The sequence below is a fragment of the Cotesia typhae genome, unplaced genomic scaffold, assembly GCF_013202065.1.
Source record: "Cotesia typhae breed Kobodo isofemale line unplaced genomic scaffold, CoteBio_Ctyphae contig_30, whole genome shotgun sequence".
Taxonomy (NCBI): Eukaryota; Metazoa; Arthropoda; class Insecta; order Hymenoptera; family Braconidae; genus Cotesia; species Cotesia typhae.
The window spans coordinates 26,928-47,384 of NW_027423739.1; the positions used below are offsets into that span (position 1 = coordinate 26,928).

Sequence of the window (20,457 nt, forward strand, 5' to 3'; positions counted from 1 at the left end):
AAATTTAAAAGAATAAATTCACTATAGCAATAGCCGTAATTCAAAGTTATATAAGACATGGATTATTAATAAAGAAAAAAAATCCTCTGCCAACGTCAGTGACTTGAAGCCATCGAAAATTAAAATGAAAAAATTTTTTTGCTATTTTCCGTGCTTCTAAGATCTCTTAGACACGGAAAAATAGATCAAATTATATTAATTCAACTTTTTTCATTTGAATACATTAGAAATACAGAAATTTTAACTGAACAACTCGATATCTATGTTTTATCCGACTGATGTTGAAGCTTTGAGACACGAACAAAATTTAAAAAAATTGAATTCTATGCTAATGCCTGACCTTACAGATACGAAAGGCTGATAAAAGGCATTTTATACCGATGTCCGTGACTGTGAGCCCTTAAAGCCACGAAAATTGTAATTGAAATAGAATTTTTGTAATTTTCCGTGATTCGAAGATCTGCTAGACACGGAAAAATAGATTAAATTATATTAATTCAACTTTTTTCATTTGAATACATAAAAAACACAGAAAGTTATAGTAATCAATAAAATATCTATGATTCATGCGGTTGTCGAAGCTTTGTGACCTTAAAAAAAAATAAAGAAAATTGAATTCTATGCTGATGTCCGACCTTACAGATATGAAAGACTAATAAAAAGCATTTGATACCGATGTCCATGGCTGTGAGCCTCTCAAGCCACGAAAATTTTTAATTAAATAGAATTTTTGTAATTTTCCGTGATTATAAGATCTTCAGACACGGAAAAATTGATAAATAGAAACTTTATTTCTGTTTCCGTTTCTCTAAAATCTAAGAGATACGAAAAATTTAAATAAAAAAATTATTTGCTATTTTCCGTGCTTCTAAGATCTGCGAGACACGGAAAAATAGATCAAATTATATTCATTTGACTTTTTTCACTTAAATACATGAAAAAAACGGAAATTTATACTTATCAAGAAGTTATCTATGATTCATGCGGATGTCAAAGCTCTGTTACATTGAAAAAAATTAAAGAAAACTTAATTCTATGCTGATGTCCGACCTTACAGATACGAAAGACTAATAAAAAGCATTTGATACCGATGTCCGTGACTGTGAGCCTCTCAAGCCATGAAAATTTTTAACTAAATAGAATTTTTGTAATTTTCCGTGATTATAAGATCTTCAGATACGGAAAAATTGATAAATAGATACATTATTTCTGTTTCCGTTCCTCTAAAATCTAAGAGATACGAAAAATTTAAATAAAAAAATTATTTGCTATTTTCCGTGCTTCTAAGATCTGCGAGACACGGAAAAATAGATCAAATTATATTCATTTGACTTTTTTCACTTAAATACATGAAAAAAACGGAAATTTATACTTATCAAGAAGTTATCTATGATTCATGCGTATGTCAAAGCTCTGTTACATTGAAAAAAATTAAAGAAAACTTAATTCTATGCTGATGTCCGACTTTACAGATATGAAAGACTAATAAAAAGCATTTGATACCGATGTCCGTGGCTGTAAGCCTTTCAAGCAACGAAAATTTTAAGTTAAATAGAATTTTTATAATTTTCTGAGATTCTAAGATCTTTCAGACACTAAAATATTAAAAAAAAAATTTAATTTAGATTTCCGTTTCCCTAAAACCTAATAGCTCAGAATTTTTGTGGAAAAAAAAATCTCCTCTGTCAACATCTGAGGCAACGTTGAAGGCCTGAAAAAATCAGCACGAGCTGAAATTAATGATTTATTATTGTCCGTGCTCTTGAAAGTTCGGAGACAGGGATATTATTTTAAAGATCAGTCATTCTAATTTCGATTGTTCGTGCCTTCAAGTGCTTAGAAATCGGAATAATAACAGACGCGTGCTATTTTTTTCTGGTGGTCTAAAACAATTAAACTCTTCATTATCATTTTTAAAGTTTCTTTTAAATTCCAAATTTACAGAAGTTCCACAATTATCTATTATTTAGTGTAAAGATCGATGGAATTTCTCAAAAATATATCAACATTCAATAATTTATAGAAAGATCAACAAATAAAATTTTACTTTATAAATTATATTTTCAACATTTAAATACGTACTTTACGCAAAGCTTAAAAAAGTATTAAATCCTTTTTTAAGCTTTGCGGTTCCGAAAGTATAAAAATCAGAACCTAAAGCGGGTTTTCTTTGGCGCTTAGGTCGTCCACATGTGCTTGGTTGAACACTGATTTCTTCTGAAAACTCTTTGTTGACAGGAGGAGGATTTTGTGTTGCCGGAAGATCAAGGTGTAGCGGTGAATTGTTTGTTTGAGACGGGATCACAGAGTGCGTTGACTCATCACCTGATGAAATTTGCTCATTTTCATCGATTTTTTGAAGCTTTCTAACAAATTAATAAGCATTTTTTTCTTTTGTTGAGCCGTATTTTCATTAAAAGCAATACTACTTTTATTTTCTTCAGAATTTCCGAGACTGTTAATTGATCATTTGATTTTTTTCAATGCTCTTATCAGCCAGAAGTTTTTGGCTTGTTTGAACTTCTTTAGATTTACCACCAACATGATCAAGTTTTTTATTTTCCTGTAAATAATATATAAATTTGTAAGTTAGTGTATACTTTTTGCTTCACAGATAAGTACTACGCTTTACTTGGCTCATTCATGTTTAACTTACTGGCTCATGATTATGGTCCGATATCCATTCTGTTACAACCAATACCTTTCTCTGTAGGTCAGCGGAAACGCGAAGCTGTACTGGACAATCAATTTTATTGGATCTGTAACAAATATGTCTAATCTAAGTATGTCACACATGTCATTAAGTTATCACGACCCGTGTAAAAAAGTTGCGGGATTCCGCCGGTAATCCGCAGGTGATCCGCTGACTATCATGTGGAAGTCATATTTTGACACAAATAAGAATTCTAAATGAATTCCGGATGAAATCCTGATGAATACACAAAGATAGTATACTGTAAAAAATTTCGGTGTAAAAGATGGACCCAGAGACTTTTACACCGTCGTGTAAGTGTGAAAAGTCGGTGTAAACACTTGTGTAAATTTAACACGGTGTAATTAACTGTTTTACACTATTCCGTGTTATTATTTATAACTCTGGAATTCCATCAATTATAAGCTATAATTATGTGACTAAAACTTATACTATAGTGAAATTTATCTCATAATATAGAAGAATAACTAATTAACAACATCCCTTTGTCAAAAACCTCGATTACTTTTTGAGTTTCTCGTAATTATCATTTGACTGAGTGTGAGTGGTGGGACATCAAAAAATTCTTCTCTCTTACCTTGGTATACTTTAAGTCCAATTTCAGTTCGATCACTAAGTTTAAAAAAAATATTTCCCTCTCAATAAAAAATTTATCCTACAAACATTCAATATTATGAAGAATTAGACTGTTTACCTACGTAGTAAAAATTTTTTTTATTGTAATTGGTGGGACAGACATTTGTGACTGGTGGGACAAGTACAAAATGTCTACATCAAGTTGTTTATTAAAAAGGCTGTTATATTATTTCAACTCTAGAAACATTAAATAATTTTTATAGTAGAAAAAAAGCCATATAGACAAATTTGTGAATTAGGGAAATAAAGGATAAAGGGAAATGGAGGACCTTTACTCAGTAGGAATTTTCGGTAACTGAAAAAAAGTAATTCGGACAGCCCAGACCGTTGTTTATATATTTAACTATAAATTATTTAGGATAATTAAAAAAACTAATTAAAAACACAAATAAAGAATTTAGCATGCTGGCAACACGATCTTGATAAACTTAGGTGTTAATTAATAACGAACATAAACAAAATTTGTTCTTAAAACTAGAATAATAAATATGTTAGTTAGTAATAAACATTTTTACAGTGTACAGAAATATTGTTCTAGTGATAGATTGTTCAAAAAATTTTTTTTGCTCGACAGGCAGAAAGCGTCAACTTTCAGCCCGCTGCGCTAAACAAAGTTGCCGCTTCCTGCCTTCGTCCAGCAAAAAAATAGTATACACTCTACGGGAAATAAATAAGAAAGCCTCAGATTATATGTTTGTTGACCTCGGCTTTGCCTCGGACAACAATTACATGTGATCTGAGACATTTCTTACTTTACTTTCCTAGGTGTGTAATATACTAATTAAAACATCATTCAATTTCAGACGTATTTACAGGTCTTATAACAAAAAACGTTTCAGGTTCCTCCTCAGTATCATTTTCTATGACAAAACATACAGTGATTAAATTATTAATTTCTGTTATTGTTAATAATTCAGACGAATCGACACACAAATTCATAAAATTTTCGATCTCACAATACGGAAACACAGAACGGATTGATTCACATGGTCTTATTATTGCATAAAAGCTACTGTTCTCACAATTCACAACACATTTATGGTTATAATCACAATAACAAATTTTTATAAATTTTGTTGTTATAATGCCAATACAATTATTTTGATTATTACGGTAAATTACTACGGAAGAATTTGTTTTTTTATCGCGTTCATAGAGTTCTGAGTCATAAACCATATTGTTTTTAAATAAACGCATAAACGTGAAAACTTTAAACAGTTCCTGTAAGCGTTCAGTCATTAAAGCTCTCACTTGTTGAATTGACTCGTCACACTTTCTCAACTTTCCTAGAATGAAGCATTTTTCGAATATTGGAACAAGCTTGCGCCTTCTCAAATAAGTCAGTTCTAACTTCTTGCAATTCTCTGCTACATCACGACTTTCTTGTTGTGCTTCGGATTTGAGCTGTATAATATTATTGAAGACTGATAGAGCAGAACATACTTGTAATTGGGCATACCGAGTTCCTTGAATAAACCGTCTAAAAGTTCCGTTGAGGTCTTCATACGCAAAACACGACGTGTAGGGTAACGGACCGAATTTACGCACAGCATCAGGAAGATGAATCAAACAGTGTAAATTACAAGTCATGTGGGTTAATCCGTACAATCGTTCAAACTGGGAGATATATATTTTTATGGAAGTATTTGCTATTAAGATCATGTTTTTGTTGATAGAAGGATAACTTAAATAACTGACAGCAAGTACTAAGAGTTGGTGATGCTCTAAGCACTCTTTTCTCATAATCAAATGCAAAAGTGGAATCGAATAATATAATAACCACTGTTTCCATTCAGATGCCTTCCAATATTTATAGTCGAAAATAGATCTTGTTAATCGTGAAACAAATGCTGGAGGGCAAATTAATTTAATTTTTTTATCAACCCACTCTCGATGTTGGTAAAGCGAAAAAGGATAGTTTTTGTACTGTGCATCAAACCATAAACTGAATATTTTCCGTACAACTCCTAAAAATATACAGTGCATTGAATCTACCACAGTAGTATTATAAACATCATGCACTATTTGAGATAAAACTGTGGGACCTTTTATTCCATCGACTTCATAGCCAGAGATGAAGGCTTTCCTCCCATCACTGATAGATTCCGCAGTGTTTCTAAGTTTTAACCGTCGCTGATACGAGTAAACGCGTCTCCTATTAAAAATTTTTACTCTTGATCTTGCAGTGGCAACACCCAAACACTCCTCGATGTCCCTTCATATTTAAAAAAGCAGCTTTAGCAGGAAGATCACACGTCCCGCAAATAATCATGCCTCTAACTTTGACTCTGTGATTCAAATCAGCTGGTTTGCACCAAACACCTTGAAAAATTTTCGTTAAATCGTTCCGAAAACTGTCTACAAATAAATTTGGCTGTGGTTTAGCTCCAAACCAAAGACCAGCTAACAATAAATTTTCTTTTTTTGTTCGTTGTTGAAATGTCAGTTCGTTTATCGTTAAATAAAATGGCCAGAGACTGAATTTTGATGATTTAAATAAAGCTACTCCGTCAGTATTCCAAGTGAATGAAATATTTGAGGGATACGACAGAAATCCATTGTTTTTAAATAATGATTGATAAACTTCCCCATCCCAGATGTCTTCTAAATTGTTTTGCACAATTTTTTGCCTATTGAACCGACTTTGTAATGAATTATAAAAATTTGGACGCCGAAAGAGATTGAAAAGTTGCGATATCAGAGGGACTTGAATGAAATAACTTACTTCGTTCTTCTTTTTACATCTCCGACAATACCCTTTTTCATTGTTTAACTTCAGAAAACAAACAGAACAAAAAAAATGTCGTTGAAGAGGTGTTTTCATGTTTTTGAAGAATTTTGTAAAAAAGTATAATGTTTTGATGCAAAAATTTGGTTTTATACAATGAACATTGATGAGAGATAGTAAATCGGCCAAAAGCACTTTAGTAACTTTATGACGAATCATGAACGTCAAGATACAAAGTACACTTTCGCCTAATGTAAGCGGAGCATTTTCATAAATAGGGTCATTTAAATGTTCATTATCGAAAGAAGCCCCTGCCTCGTCATCGTCAGTTGAACTATCACTGGTTTCACTTTCAGTAAATTGACTATCATCTGAGCTTTCATTCCATTCACTAACGTAATTTTCGGAGGAACTGTTAGAATCAGTTTGATCATAAGTACCGCTATAAGAAGAATCGGAGCTCCTACTGCGAGTATCGTGATTGTTATGACAATCAAAATTATAATCATCACCAACCCTACTATCTTCATAATTACTATCGTTCGTAAGACTCTGCTCATCGTCTGCACTAGCAGCGTATTCACTTTCCGAATCAGAAGAGTATTCGTTCTCGTAACGAGGGGAACATTGGGACTTGGAAGTATAGGAGTCTTGGCTTCTAGAAGAATCGGAATCGCTGGTATACTCGTATTCATTATCTGAAATGATCATAAAGGTTTAAGAGTATTTTTCTTAAAAAGATTCTGAAGAAATATTCCTAACATGTTATAATGGCTTTTTCGTTGCGCTGGCGTCAACAGCGCCGACGAAGTCCACCTAAATGTCTGGCTTACCTGGTTCGATGTAGGTTGGGCGCCAGGAACTTCCGTTCCACGATTCGTTAGTTGCCGTAGATCGTCGTTGGGCGGCGGGTCGAGATCGAAGAGATTCAAAAAGATTATACGATGATTACAAGGAGATCGGTTCGGAGAATAATTAAATAAAAAAATTTTGCTGGTACAATTTCGAGTCAAGGTTTTATTCAGCGGATAACGAGTTCAAATAACGTCGTAGGTTCAAGTCAAATACACAATAACTAAAGAACGAATCCGATCAACACAAAAAATTGTTATAATAAACTTCGAATTTGTTCATACAAAAAAATTAATCTTAGTCGCCGGTTTCGATTATCAGCAAAATTTCGAGACAGAAAAATTATTTCATTTCGCTGTTTCGATCAACAATTAAATTTTTGAATTTAAGAAAATTGTTTATTTACAAAAAAATTCTGTTCTTGCTCGGTTAAAAATTAGTGTATTTAAGAATTATTTATTTAACAACATAAATCATTTCCTGGCACTGTTTCAATAAATAAATAATTGTATTTAAGAAAATTATTTATTAAAAAAATTTATTCTCTTGCGCAGTCTCGAAAAACAAATAATTATAATTACGAAATCATTTATTCAACAAAAAAATTATTCTCTTACGTTTTTTCAAAAAAATTAATTGTTCGAGTTAGAAAAAATTAGTTATTTAACAAAAAAATTTTTATTCTATTCCGCTGTTGCGATTAAATAAAAGTTCGAATTTTCTAAGAACAATTATTTATTTAACAAAAACAAAAAAATGTTCATTCGATTCCGCTGTTGCGATTTCATAAATTTTCGAATTTTCCAAAAAGTTATTTATTTGACAAAAACCAATTAACTTTTAATTTATTTCGCCGGGTTCGATAATCAGCAATAAAATAAATCAACGATAACTAATCAGTGGGGCAATTGGGTTGTGGTTACCCGTCGGGTAACTCGCAGAACAAAGCTCGAGGTGCGACACAAAAATTATTACAAACGTACCATCTATTCAGTCACTCATTACAATAATATTTAGCACCGATACCTGGATGATGTCACCATAACTGCGTAGTCGAATTACATTAGTTAATTACCTCGGAATTAATTCCGACTTTGTACGAAATTTCCCCAAAAGAAAATAAACAAACAAAAAAATATCTTAATCAGCGCTCTCGCTTCGAATTCAAACGACTAGCAGGTCGCGGTGAGGTCACCCAGGTGAAATATCAATCTGCGACCACTCTTACCCGCTCAGTCGACCTCCTGGATGCACAGCGAGGAATTCCGGCGTTGGTGGCACTGACGGCGGCGGTGACCTCGGCGATGATGTTTTCCCCACGGAATCGGCGGGATCGGCAGATCACGAAGCTGATCAGATTGTCCTTGAAGGGGCGACACGACTCGGAATTAGTCACTCAGTGATCGACCCTCTCAGACAATTAGCAAATCCTGTTATCTCGACAATGGCGGTACAATTTTTCCTCGACAAATTTTTCCTTTCTCTTAGAATTAATTATCTCGGCCTCGCAGTTAATTTAATCACCAATTTTTTTTTTTTAAACGAATTGAACGATGCTATTTTTCGCAATTTTTAACAATACTCATCGGCCGATCGAATTGGCAGTCGTCAGAAAACGTAATTAATCGTAATCGAATTTTCAAAAATATTTTTTTTTTTTTTTTTTAAAAGGTCTCTTGCACGTGGCTTCGCTTGAGCCGGGTAACAACTTGTTGTCGCTTTTTTTCCGTTTTGCTTTCCTTCATCAACATGTGGTCGTTCACTCGAGCGCAACTAATAACATGCGCGTCCAATCGGCCGTCGTACGATAAATTACCGGGATCGATGATTGGTCGATTCCCTAGTCTGGTTCGAATTTCGGTGTCCAGGTGGAGTCTCGATACTTTCCTGTCGTTCCATTTTCCGATCCTTCGTGGTTCCCATTTCCATGACGTCCTCGTTCTCGATGCTCCTCCCAGATGTCTCCTCGATCGCTGGTATCGACTGAGTGCGGGTTCGCCCGGTCGCTTTTCTCATTCATTCCATTCACGGAGCTTAGATAGAAGGAGCTCGAACGTATAGTATCAGAAGTGTCCACGAAAAGTAGAGAAAATAAAGTTTCATTACAGAGTGCGCTGCTACTGCTGCAATCCAGTTTTTGAATTTAGCGGTTAAGAGTATAAGTATAACGAGGAGTAAGCTATACTTAACCTACAACTCCAATGTTTACAGATTTTCCAATAAATAATTAAGAATTCGAAAATAATATTGAAATAACAAGTTAACGGCACATTTAATTTTTTAACTAAATTGTTACTTTTATAATGACTTAATTATTTTAAAATTTTTGAGTAAATAATAAATTATTTCATATAAAAACTGAACATATTAAGAGAAGGACCTGTTGAATAGATTTAAAATTATTAAATTTATTTTCTAAAAGAAGCCTTATAATTATAAAATACCAAAAATAGTATTAACGATGAATTCCTTGGTCTGTTTATAATTAGCAGGCATAGAAGTGAAGTATGAAAAAAATAATTTCTATAAAGATAAAAATCAAATATTAAACGTAAACATCTATTAAAAAATATATATTGTTACTTAAATGTTTTTTTTTACATAAAAACTCTGCATAAAAATAATTAATAACTATAAAAGTTATCATTATAAAATTGTTAAGTTTGACGAACATTTGTAAAAATCTTTTAAAACTCCGATAAGCACAACTTATACTAATTTTGAAATTTTACGTAATTTTTTATTTTTAATACTTTTTGCTTATAATTCTTATTAATATGATTAGCTAAGAAATGACCTCTAATAGTTATAAAGTAATTTAATATTTTTTTCATCAACGTGAATTGATGTTCTTGGCAACCAACGAAAGGTAGTGATTTTTCTTCTGCGACTTTATCTAAAATACAATTCATCGTATCAAACCTGTCTTTGTCCCAACAACAGTCAATACAATATTTTCCAATTGCTGGATCAAAGAATATAGATTATTACTTGGACGTATACATTGTTCACTCATTAGATCAATGACTCGATCTCTATGAGAAGATTTATCAGACTCTAGACTCGCCAAGCAAAGATGACACCGAGAAAATCGCTGCATTTTTCTGGCAACGTAACCAGCAATATACGACACAACAAACTCGCTTGTACTAACAACATCGTAGTCATGATGTTCATGAGGATCATTAGCCTGTAATCCATCAGCAATAGCAGAATCCAAATTAACATTATTGTTTTCATCTTCACTAGAGTCAACTAAACTCTCAAAAGGTTTTTAGCTACACTCCTTTTTCAAGAAAATTCATAGTCCTTGACTTTGATGAATCATTGGTGGCAGACGTGACGTCAGTGTCATCTTCACTCGTATCAACTAAATTCTCAAAATGACTCACTGCGACGCTTTTTCTTCGGTAAATATCGTCTTCTTCAATAAATCCATTGTCAATTATAGAATCTAATTTCTGTAGCCACTTTGATTTTTTATCTTGAATTAGCATCAGTGATTCTTTTGTCTCCATCAATGATTGCAAAAGTTCAACGGCAGTTACATTTGATCCTTTTGGTGGCGTAACTAAAGAATAGGAGCAGAGTAATCTGAATACTTGTCCAAATATGATAGGATCTGGATGTTCATTACACCCACAAGCACTCCTTACGATCCCAAAAATTGCTATAAAGTATGAACAAATGAGAAATTTAAAAAATTTATGAAAGCTATAGAGCCGTTTAAAAATATTGATTGAAAAGAATTAAAAATGATGAAATTCAAATTTTTTTCAATAATTTTAATTCTTTTGATTGTATATATAGATATACAGTTTGCATGGAGTGATCACTTTTCAATTCTTTTCAATCAGTTTTTTAAACCAGGGAGACTCTATGAGAGTATGATATTTCGAGAAGTGACTGTATACAATTAAATCTTCATTGTACTTACTTCTAACTTGTCTTGATTAAGACGGGCAGTCATTAAATAGTCAAAATTACATTTTTCAGTCAAAAAATCCAATAGTTCAAGTGTCCCTCCTAAAGTAATCTTCAATCCTGTTAGCGTGCTTTTGGTAATAGCGAGAAAAAATGTTTTTCAATACTGTCATCACTTTCTACATTTTGATTTTTCTTCTTGCGACATTTGTTTTTGTTATCAACAGCTTCAGCTTCCCATTCTCTCAAATATTTGTCAAATTCTTTGATAATCTACAGCGTAAAAATAGAACTATATCAAGAAGTGTTGGTGAATTGGAAAATGTTCATGCAATGAAATAATTTGAAGTGAATGGTTATTACATATGTACATGTGATTATTAATTTTAAATTCATAACGAAAAATGAAATTCATAACAATACATAAGAAAACAGAGCGGCAAAGCATTACTAACTCAAATTATAAGAAATGTTTTGTCTTAGATTTAGTAAAAGATGTATGATGCATAAAATATTAATTATTTTTTTACTAAATATTGGGAATCAACATACTACAAAATTGTTTGTTATTATTTGTTATTGTTATTGCCGAATGAAGAACATGGAGTATCTGAACTGTGAATAGATGTGTGTAGAAGTGTGACTCTCCTCTCTCTTCAATTTTATATTGTTTACTTACTCCTTCTGATAAATATTGTGATGGAGAAAAAAACTTTCGAAGGTATTGATATTCGTTTTATGCGCCGTTAGCTGTGATATACCGATTTCATTTCCACTTGGTCTTTAACTGAAATAATCAATTATTTCTACTTTATTGAAAATAATACAATACCTGTCTCATTGGACATTCGTCATTAGAACGTAAAGCAGATTCAGGAGTGCGAGAACTCATCGCCTTTATCAAATTATCTACTCTTTCCATAAATTTGATAGTGGGTCCACAATCTTGCAGTTCGGTGCAATCGTTTTGCCAAGTCATCATAGCAACTCTTAATGGTTTAGAGAATAACTAAAAGAATAAAAAATTGCAATTTCTGTTGAAATTAAATTTTGATTTTTTCAGTGAGGTAGTCGTTCTTCGGAAATAGTAATGTCGGAAAATTCTAAACTTTTGTATACTTAATAAGGATATTGAAATGCACTAACCCTTTAAATTTGAAATTGATTAACTATTCCTAATGCGAGATTATTGCAATTTAAAGAATGACCAAACCGCATATTCTTGTTTTCACGCTGAATAGACGGTCTGATTGATTTAAAAACAAATATTATACGAATTTATATATTCAAATCCGAAGAAAAAAATAGGCATTTGCGGCCTCTTAGTTTTCTTCCGAAATTATTATTAAGTTAGTATAGTGAACGTAAATGGAATACCAAATTCGCGATAATTATGAAAAAAGCTGAACTACCAATGAATGAATAAAGAGACCAATGGCGGAATCTGTATTTTACAAGGCAACTGTTTCAACTAATATTAATTTTTCATGAAAATAAAAGAATCAGATAAAAAGTTAAAGATTAAAGATTAAAGTTTACTTACTTCTTCCGCTAAACGAACATTCATTTTTGATATCCTTCGGGGTGTATATGTTCAGGTGTTAATTTGTACGAAACTTTCAAGTTAGGTCTATATTGAAGCTCGTGTTGCAATAAAACTTCCCAATGGATTTTTTCACAATCCCATCAGGGGTCTAAAAATGTATTAAGCTATTTAATTACCGTAATGAGAACAATTTTTCATACCAAACATGATATTTTTCTTACTAAATATTACGCATCGTCAATTTACATACTATTTACAAAATTATAAACATATATATTTGACTTCTTACCCAAAACGAAGGTCCCTCAAGAATTTTGGTTCGGAAACACTTCAGCAAATGAGGAAAGTCTGACATAAACCATAGTTGTCTAGATGTATCATAAGGATGCGTACAACTGAATTTTTGGTCTTCGATACCAAAAATTTTCCACGCTCCGCGGTTCCACTGAGCACCATCCGAGGTGACAACATCTACTTGCATTCCAGCTTTCTCTAACTGGATGATGCAGTCTATGATTAATTTATGCAGAACGTCTTTCGTCACTGCACTTTTGCTTAAAAAATATCCCAACACTTGGACCCATGTACCACGGAAGGGTTGGTACATAAAAACTAGTGCATGATCAGCTCTCTCGTTTATTAAGTTTTGTGGCGTGTAACTGCCTAAATTGACGAAGCCATTAAACTCCATAGTTTTAGTATTTAATTTTACAGCTTCGCTTAAAGCGATTTCGTCAATTAATAAGGTACTTGCGAAAACACGAAGATGAAAGTTAGTGTAATAAAATGCTTGGAGTACTTGTATTAAAAAATTGTAAGCAAAAGTAATTTATTTCTAATTAAGCTATGTTAATAATGCATTATCTACGTATTAATAAGCATATTAGCAAAAATGATATTAAGCCTATGTAAATTATTCGAAATTTAGTACTACGCAATTTCTTTGTAAATGTAAAAATGACACAATGTGTATCATTGTTGTGTATGTCATAATTGTATTACTGTAACAAATGCTTTTGAAAAATAATAGAAATAAAAAGTGGATAATTTATAACGCTAATAAAGCTCAACAGCTCATATTCACGTGTAGTTTAACGTAATGTTTCGAAGAAGCAATTGTTATATTGTCTTTGCATTGATTGTTAGTAACCAACTGTAGAAAAATTGTTAGTATCGCAAAGTTTACCACGTGTCACGTAAAATAAATTATACCCCTTTTGTCATAACTTTCCATTCGCGATGCCTTCAAACGGAGAGTGTCAAATATAGCTTTCGGAAAACCAAAAGCGCTATCTAATTTGTTTATGTATCTGTTTAGTGTGTCCTTACAAGGTAATGGTAATATTTGACGTTCACACAATTTATCATAAACCGCAGGACCTTTAATTCTAATCATTAGACACTCATATACCCACTCAATAGTATAACGTCGTTGTTTCGAATTTTTGACTTTAGCAGCTTGAAAACAAGCACGAACTGCTTGTTTTTGGGCTTCTGGGAGATCCGCGATTTCTTCTTCAATAACACTATCTTTGATTACAGCACACTGGTGTTTTAATTGTTCCATCTTTTCCTTCAATTGATGATTCTGTAGAACAACAAATAGTATAACAGCAATTACATTATAAAACCAATATTACCTTTTTCTTCAGACGATGTAAATTTTTTTGTTTTACATGCAGTTTACGTTTAATCGTAATGTAACGTTTCGTTATATCGTTGTTTTTTCGTTTTGACGACATTAACAATCTTTTTCGTAAGGATCGACAACTGAAACATCGATTCATTTTCATAAATCTTTTATATTTTTCGGGTGATTGTAAAATACCATCACACCTGGTTGAACACCTACAAAAAGATAAAATTCGTAATTCATTTTATTCATTACTTCACAAGGAAATGAAGATAATAAAAACCTTCCGTTGTTCACTCCAGCACCACTGCAAAACTGCGATTTTTCAATTTCTTGGAGCATATTAAAAAAATGTATTACTGATGTTAATGAATAATTGTAATTAACAGTCACCCCTGTTTCCATAACAGTTATCTAAATAATAAATGATAAAAATTGAAAGATAAAATTTATATTTCCGGCCGATAATATACTAAAGTCTAAGTACCTGAATAATTAGATTATTACTAATTTTAACTTCTAATTTTAGTTTTTTCAAAAAACTATCTATGTAATATAGAATTAAAAGTTTTTGTGGTTCTGATTGTTTTGACCAACACCAATTTTGTGGTAAACCTTGATCTTTCAGTGCTTGCAATATTGTAGTTAACGAAAACGTTCCAGGATTGTCATCAAAAGCTGCAGGACGATAATTTTCTTCGCATAATATTTGCCATTCCAACTCAAGATCTCCAGTATGACTTGTTGTATCTTCAATTATTTCATTTACGATACTTGAACTATACATTTGTTGGCGACAATCGGAAAAATTGTCATTTATGTTGCTGTTCTCTTCCATATGTGTTTTCCGGCAGAACAGCCAGTATCAAGTTCTTCGTTTATAACCACTTCCTCCGAAACTATTTGCATAGGTAAAGGATTTGTATTTGAAGAATCTAATACACGTGCATCATGGTGGTCTACGATCATATTTGCCTGTACAGGAATTGCACCTGCCTTTAAGTGGAATCTTTCTTTTGGTAAATCAAAAACCTCACCATTTGGCAAGTTTATTCTGTCAAATGTTCTAATGATATCATCATCTTTAAAATGCAATTCACAGACAAAGTTTTTATGAAGAAGATGTTGTGACAATGCCAAGTTCCAATTTTTTAATGCATCGGGACACTAATTTAAGAAAAAAATTATATTTCCAACGATTATTCAGATATTAGTACGCATCTATTACGCTGAATCAAAAAAATGTGCAATTTCTCTTTTTTTTTTTTTATACTTTAAAGTTTGAAGTGTTAGCAAAAACAGGGGAAAAATGCTAGCACGGGTAAATGCTAATAGCCACACTCATAGAAATTTGTTTGAAAAAAAAAAAAATTTAAATAAATAAATAACTGTGATGTCTTTAATCAATTATAACTTTTAAAAATTTTATATCTTATTTATCCTCAACTTTCATTCTATTAATTATTGATTATAATTCCCGTAATTTTTGATTTTATAAACTAGTGATTACAAAATAAAACTCGACTCTTTATTGAAAAATCACAGAATATAAATTAATTAACTCTTATTATTACTTAATTTAAATTATATATTATTAACTTATAATAAAATGGATTGAACTTATTGGTTATATTACCTTGGGTACTTGAAATAAAGTCGTTTGACGACGGTTTAATTCAACGTTTCGTTTTCTTTCAGCAGTTGAGCCACTTAAGCAATTTTTAACTGAACACTTTTTGACCATTTTCTTAAATTATTTTATCAATTATTTTCACACTTTAACAGCACTGTCCAAGCAAACTTAATTTTACATTTGTTTATGTTTACATACTTCATAAAATCTTAACGGCTTTTTGTGACGTCACAGAGATTGTAGTGATCGTTGCGCTACTCTGGTGGTGAAAATAGGTACATGTTATTTGCTGCTGTTTTTGAGGACACATTTTATACCAAATGACCTATGCCGTTCGAGCTCCTTCTATCTAAGCTCCGTGATTCCATTCGTCACACTATACCCGATACATCGAAGTTGAATCGGACACATTCATTCGTATATTTAAATTGGCGCGGTTCGAGTTCAAATTTTCTTTTACCTCGAGCTTTGGGTTTCGGTCGGCACCACATGGGGCGACACAGTCGCGTCGAATCTCCGCGGTCCATCAGTATGACCAACTCGAGGCTAAATAATATTCAAAATCAACAAATTTAAGTCTATAGTCAAAAAAAAAATAATCTGACATGAGAAATTTCCCATGTTACAATGTTAACAAATAAAAGGCTTGAATATTTATTATAGAACACATAAAAATTGACATAAAAGTATCATAAAGTTATTCTAAAATAATCATATAAGTATCTGAAAATTGTCTTAAGTCTCCTGGAATTATCATAAAGTTGGCATAAAAGTATCCTAAAATTGTCATAAAAGTATCTTAAAATTATCATAAAATTATTCTAAAATTATAATGAAAATGTCATGAAGTTGTCCTAAAATTGTCGTGAAAGTATTCTAAGATTATCATCGGATTTTCTAACATTGTCATAACAGCATCATAAAGTTGTCATAAGAGTATCTTTAAATTGTCACAACAGTATCCTACAATCAACATAAAATTGTCCTAAAATTATCATGAAGTTGTCTTAAAATTGTCGTGAAAGTGTCCTAAAGTTGTCCTAAAAGTGTTCTAATATTGTCATAAAAGTAACCTACAATTATCATAGAGTTGTCCTAAAATTATCATGAAGTTGTCATGAAATTATCCTAAAATTGGCGTAAAGGAATCCTAAGATTATTATGGAGTTTTCTAAAATTGTCATAACAGCATCATAAAGTTGTCATAAAGCTATCCTAAAATTATCATAAGTGTCCTAAAATTATCATAAAAGTATCCTAAAATTATCATGAAGTTGTCATAAAGTTGTCCTAAAGTTGTCGTGAAAGTATCCTAAAGTTGTCATAAAAGTGTCCTAATATTGTCATAGAAGTATCTTACAATTATCATGAAGTTGTCCTAAAATTATCGTGAAGCCTTGAAGTTGTCCTAAAATTGTCATGGAAGTATCCTAAAATTATCATGAAGTTTGCTAAAATCATCATAAAAATTTCCCTAAAGTTGTCATAACAGCATCATAAAGTTGTCATAAAGTTATCCTAACATTATCATAAAAGGGTCCTTAACTTGTCATAAAATTGTCCTAAAATTGTAATAAAAGTATCCTACAATTATCATGAAGTTGTCATAGAAGTATCCTAAAGTTATCATAAAAGTGTCCTAAAATTGTCATAAAAGTGTCTTAAGATTGTCATGAAAGTATCCTAAAAATATCGTGAAGTTATCATAAGGTTGTCCTAAAATTGTCGTGAAAGTATTTTTAAGTTGTCCTAAAATTATCATGAAGTTGTCATGAAATTTTCCTAAAATTGGCGTAACAGAATCCTAAGATTATCATGAGGATTTCTAAAATTGTCATAACAGCATCATAAAGTTGTCATAAAGCTATTCTAAAATTTCCATAAGTGTCCTAAAATTTTCATAAAAGTGTCCTAAAATTGTCATGAAAGTACCCGAGAAAAAATTTTTCTATATAATCATATATAATTGTATATAATCATATATGATTATATATGATTATATATCAAATCACATATATAATTATATACAATTATATATAATCATATATAATTGTATATAATCTGACATTTTTCTTAGAAAATCTAATTAATTTCGATGATAATTTTTCAGAGTTTATCAAAACTCCAATAAAACTTTGCTCAAAAAAAAAAAGAGTAAATATCGAAGTGATCCCCGGTGGTTTTTTGTGAAGAGTTCTTATAGTTTTGTATAAAAATCAACTTATATAAGACTTTGATCGTAAATGAATGCAGCACTTTTATCGATTTACCTGTAAATGAACTGTCATCATTCGAACTGGTTGCCTTTCGACATTTTTTTAATATCCGATACTTTGTTGATCTTGATAATTGCGCAAAATCTTTCATTATTTTGTATTTGATCAAGACACCAGTATTTTATGCGTACTTATAAGATAGCTCACGGGATAATTTCTTTCATATGTTTTTTATTTACGTTTTTTTAACCTATTTTACTTTATTTTTTTTTTTTTTAACCGATTCGCATTTATTTTTTGTTGACAAACTTCAATTAATTGACGCTTTATCGTTAATGAAAATAATTAAATAACCGTAAAAATATTGATATTAATAATGTCCAAAAAAATGTTCTCTTTAATTTTTTGGATTGGTTTGGGTTACGCATCTGTGGTTAAAACTGAAAAGATAAAAGCTTCTACCAAGTCGGGCTTTGTTGTGAAGTCAAGAAATAAAAATTTACCTATTAAAATCCCAATAAACAATATAACCTCTTTATAAGTTCTTAAAGAAGTCTGATTTAAGATTTGGACGTCTTAATGATTTACAAAACGAATTCTCTAAGACGTCCTGAAGACGTCGGATGCGCCACTTCAAGAGCAAATTAGAGCTTCTTAATGAATTCTCAAAGAGCTCTTTTTTCTGAGATCAGAAAAAAAGAGTTCTTACAGAATTCAGAATTAAGAGTTCTTTCTAACTTACAAAGAAAGAGTTCTCAAGGAAGTCAGAATTAAGAGCTCTTTCTGACTTCAGACAGACGATTTTGTAGGATAGTAATAATAACAATTTAAATAATTATAATTCTTTTTATTATTAATATAATAATAATTTTACAAGCTATAAATTATAAACAACAAAAATTCTTGAAACTTTTTGTTGATAGCTTCATATGTTGCAGTAGCTCCCCTTCCAGCCGATTTATAACTTGTATATAAATAAGATAATTATAAAATACCAAAAAAATTATTTTATTATTTATTGCATTTGATTCTTTGCACGATAATCGATTCGGTCACCACTGTGCTGCAACCATGACTTTATTGCCGATTCAATCATTCCATTTGAGCTGTCAGGGTTGCTCTGAGATATAGTTGCTGGAAATAAAGAAAATGATAAATACCAAAAGATAAATCATATTCTTAAATCAATCTTATCTTTTCGAAATTCAATTCTACTTTTATTTTGCGTTTTAAAAATAACTGAACGTTTTAGATATATATTTGTATCATGTACTTTTTTTACTAGTTTACATATAAGAGTCGGTTGTTTGTATTGTTTTCACACAAGTCCAGAATAATCTTCATATCGATTATTTTCTTTTTTTTTTTCCACCATATTAATTGGTTTAAAAATCAGATTTCTCATTATTAATTTTTGTAAATACAAAAAAGAAAATATACACTGAAACCTAATCGAATTGTATAATATCATTAATTTATCTTAATAACTTATTATTATTTTGCAATTCAAAAATTTTGGAGTGTGATTCAAGAAGAGTTAAATACTTAAATAGATAACTAAAAAACGGTTTGTGATTTAAACCGTAGTATGTCTCCCAACACTTAAATTAAAATATAAATTTGTTCTATAAACTCACCAATCAAAACTTCAACAAACGCCATTCCTTTTACTTTAATAGTTTTCTTTTGGCCAGTCCAAGAAAGTGGACGAGCAAACTCATCTGTTAGAAGATATGACAAAACAGCACGAGTATGTTTTTTAGCATTTGGATCACGCCTCTTGGTAATTATTTCAATCTACAAAAGAAAAATTAATAAGTTACATATGGATTTCATATTTTGTAAGATCCTTAAACAACATCAGACGTAAATAAGAAAAAAATAATTAATTTTGTGAGTCACAGATAATCAAAATAAATATACAGTTAGCTGCAATTTAAAATAATTATTTACATATTGAGTCCGTGCAGTATCATTATCTTTCAATAGCTTATTAAAGTTTGTTAATTGTTCAATTTTAATAAGCGGAAAATTCGGCAATAAACTTGGAGGTGATTGTGAACTTAGAGAGTGTCTTGAAGTGGCGGAAGGAAGATTGGAGTTTTCTTGATTGATTATTAGCGTGTTTAACAAACGTAAAATCGTGTTTAATTTTAAGCTACATGCAGCTGTGGATAAAACAAAATAAACACAGTACTATTGTTGAATAGTTATTAATAATAATGAATGTATGGTCATTACAAATGAAATGTTTTTAAAAATTCTCATTGTATTAAAAATAGAACACAAAAGGATAATGAATTAAACTTTATATATTTACCGCAGCAATTAGGAGAACATTCTAAGTTTAGAATCTCAGCATCAACTTTCTTAGTTACTTGTTCATTAGAAACAGGAGTTGGAAATAGTTGATTTATAGGACTAGTTTCCCGACTTGAAACTTGAATAGTAGACTTAGCGGTAGTAGTTGATTCAACATTATTCTCATTTATGTCTTTTGCCACTTTAATGGTTTTCGTAGCTGCTAGAGTACCTATTTTTTCATCTGAACGTTGAGGTACATAGCTCCTAATAAG

At 31.1% G+C, this 20,457-nt stretch overlaps 3 protein-coding genes and 1 long non-coding RNA gene across 4 annotated transcripts; all 4 read right to left on the bottom strand.

Annotated features, from left to right (window-relative positions):
* Nucleotides 1–2,452: 2,452 nt before the first annotated feature.
* Nucleotides 2,453–8,490, bottom strand: LOC141526034 (uncharacterized). Its single transcript, XR_012478954.1, has 3 exons — nt 8,158–8,490; nt 2,657–2,759; nt 2,453–2,563 (listed from the first exon to the last, which is right to left on the bottom strand). It is a non-coding gene; the product is annotated as an uncharacterized LOC141526034 (long non-coding RNA).
* Nucleotides 8,491–12,451: 3,961 nt separating this feature from the next.
* Nucleotides 12,452–13,385, bottom strand: LOC141526032 (uncharacterized). Its single transcript, XM_074240759.1, has 2 exons — nt 12,689–13,385; nt 12,452–12,547 (listed from the first exon to the last, which is right to left on the bottom strand). Exons 1-2 carry the CDS (start codon nt 13,088–13,090, stop codon nt 12,473–12,475), a joined length of 477 nt encoding a protein of 158 aa, XP_074096860.1. The 5' UTR covers nt 13,091–13,385; the 3' UTR covers nt 12,452–12,472.
* Nucleotides 13,386–13,586: 201 nt separating this feature from the next.
* Nucleotides 13,587–14,860, bottom strand: LOC141526033 (uncharacterized). The gene is made up of 4 exons (XM_074240760.1): nt 14,520–14,860; nt 14,316–14,446; nt 14,040–14,247; nt 13,587–13,987 (listed from the first exon to the last, which is right to left on the bottom strand). Exons 1-4 carry the CDS (start codon nt 14,817–14,819, stop codon nt 13,592–13,594), a joined length of 1,035 nt encoding a protein of 344 aa, XP_074096861.1. The 5' UTR covers nt 14,820–14,860; the 3' UTR covers nt 13,587–13,591.
* LOC141525985 (uncharacterized) lies at nt 14,849–16,036 on the bottom strand. Its single transcript, XM_074240695.1, has 2 exons — nt 15,669–16,036; nt 14,849–15,199 (listed from the first exon to the last, which is right to left on the bottom strand). Exons 1-2 carry the CDS (start codon nt 15,774–15,776, stop codon nt 14,849–14,851), a joined length of 459 nt encoding a protein of 152 aa, XP_074096796.1. The 5' UTR covers nt 15,777–16,036.
* Nucleotides 16,037–20,457: the final 4,421 nt, after the last annotated feature.

Bases quoted from the DNA above. Each gene is read 5' to 3' on its own strand.
- LOC141526032 (XM_074240759.1), bottom strand. From the start codon at position 13,090: ATGGAGTTTAATGGCTTCGTCAATTTAGGCAGTTACACGCCACAAAAC. The intron at 12,548-12,688 runs GTAAGAAGTCAA...ATACATTTTTAG, and splicing joins TTGAGGGACCTTCGTTTTGG to ACCCCTGATGGGATTGTGAA.
- LOC141526033 (XM_074240760.1), bottom strand. From the start codon at position 14,819: ATGTATAGTTCAAGTATCGTAAATGAAATAATTGAAGATACAACAAGT. The intron at 14,447-14,519 runs GTACTTAGACTT...TTTATTATTTAG, and splicing joins GTAATAATCTAATTATTCAG to ATAACTGTTATGGAAACAGG. The intron at 13,988-14,039 runs GTAATATTGGTT...GTTGTTCTACAG, and splicing joins TACATCGTCTGAAGAAAAAG to AATCATCAATTGAAGGAAAA.
- LOC141525985 (XM_074240695.1), bottom strand. From the start codon at position 15,776: ATGGTCAAAAAGTGTTCAGTTAAAAATTGCTTAAGTGGCTCAACTGCT. The intron at 15,200-15,668 runs GTAATATAACCA...TTCTTAAATTAG, and splicing joins CTTTATTTCAAGTACCCAAG to TGTCCCGATGCATTAAAAAA.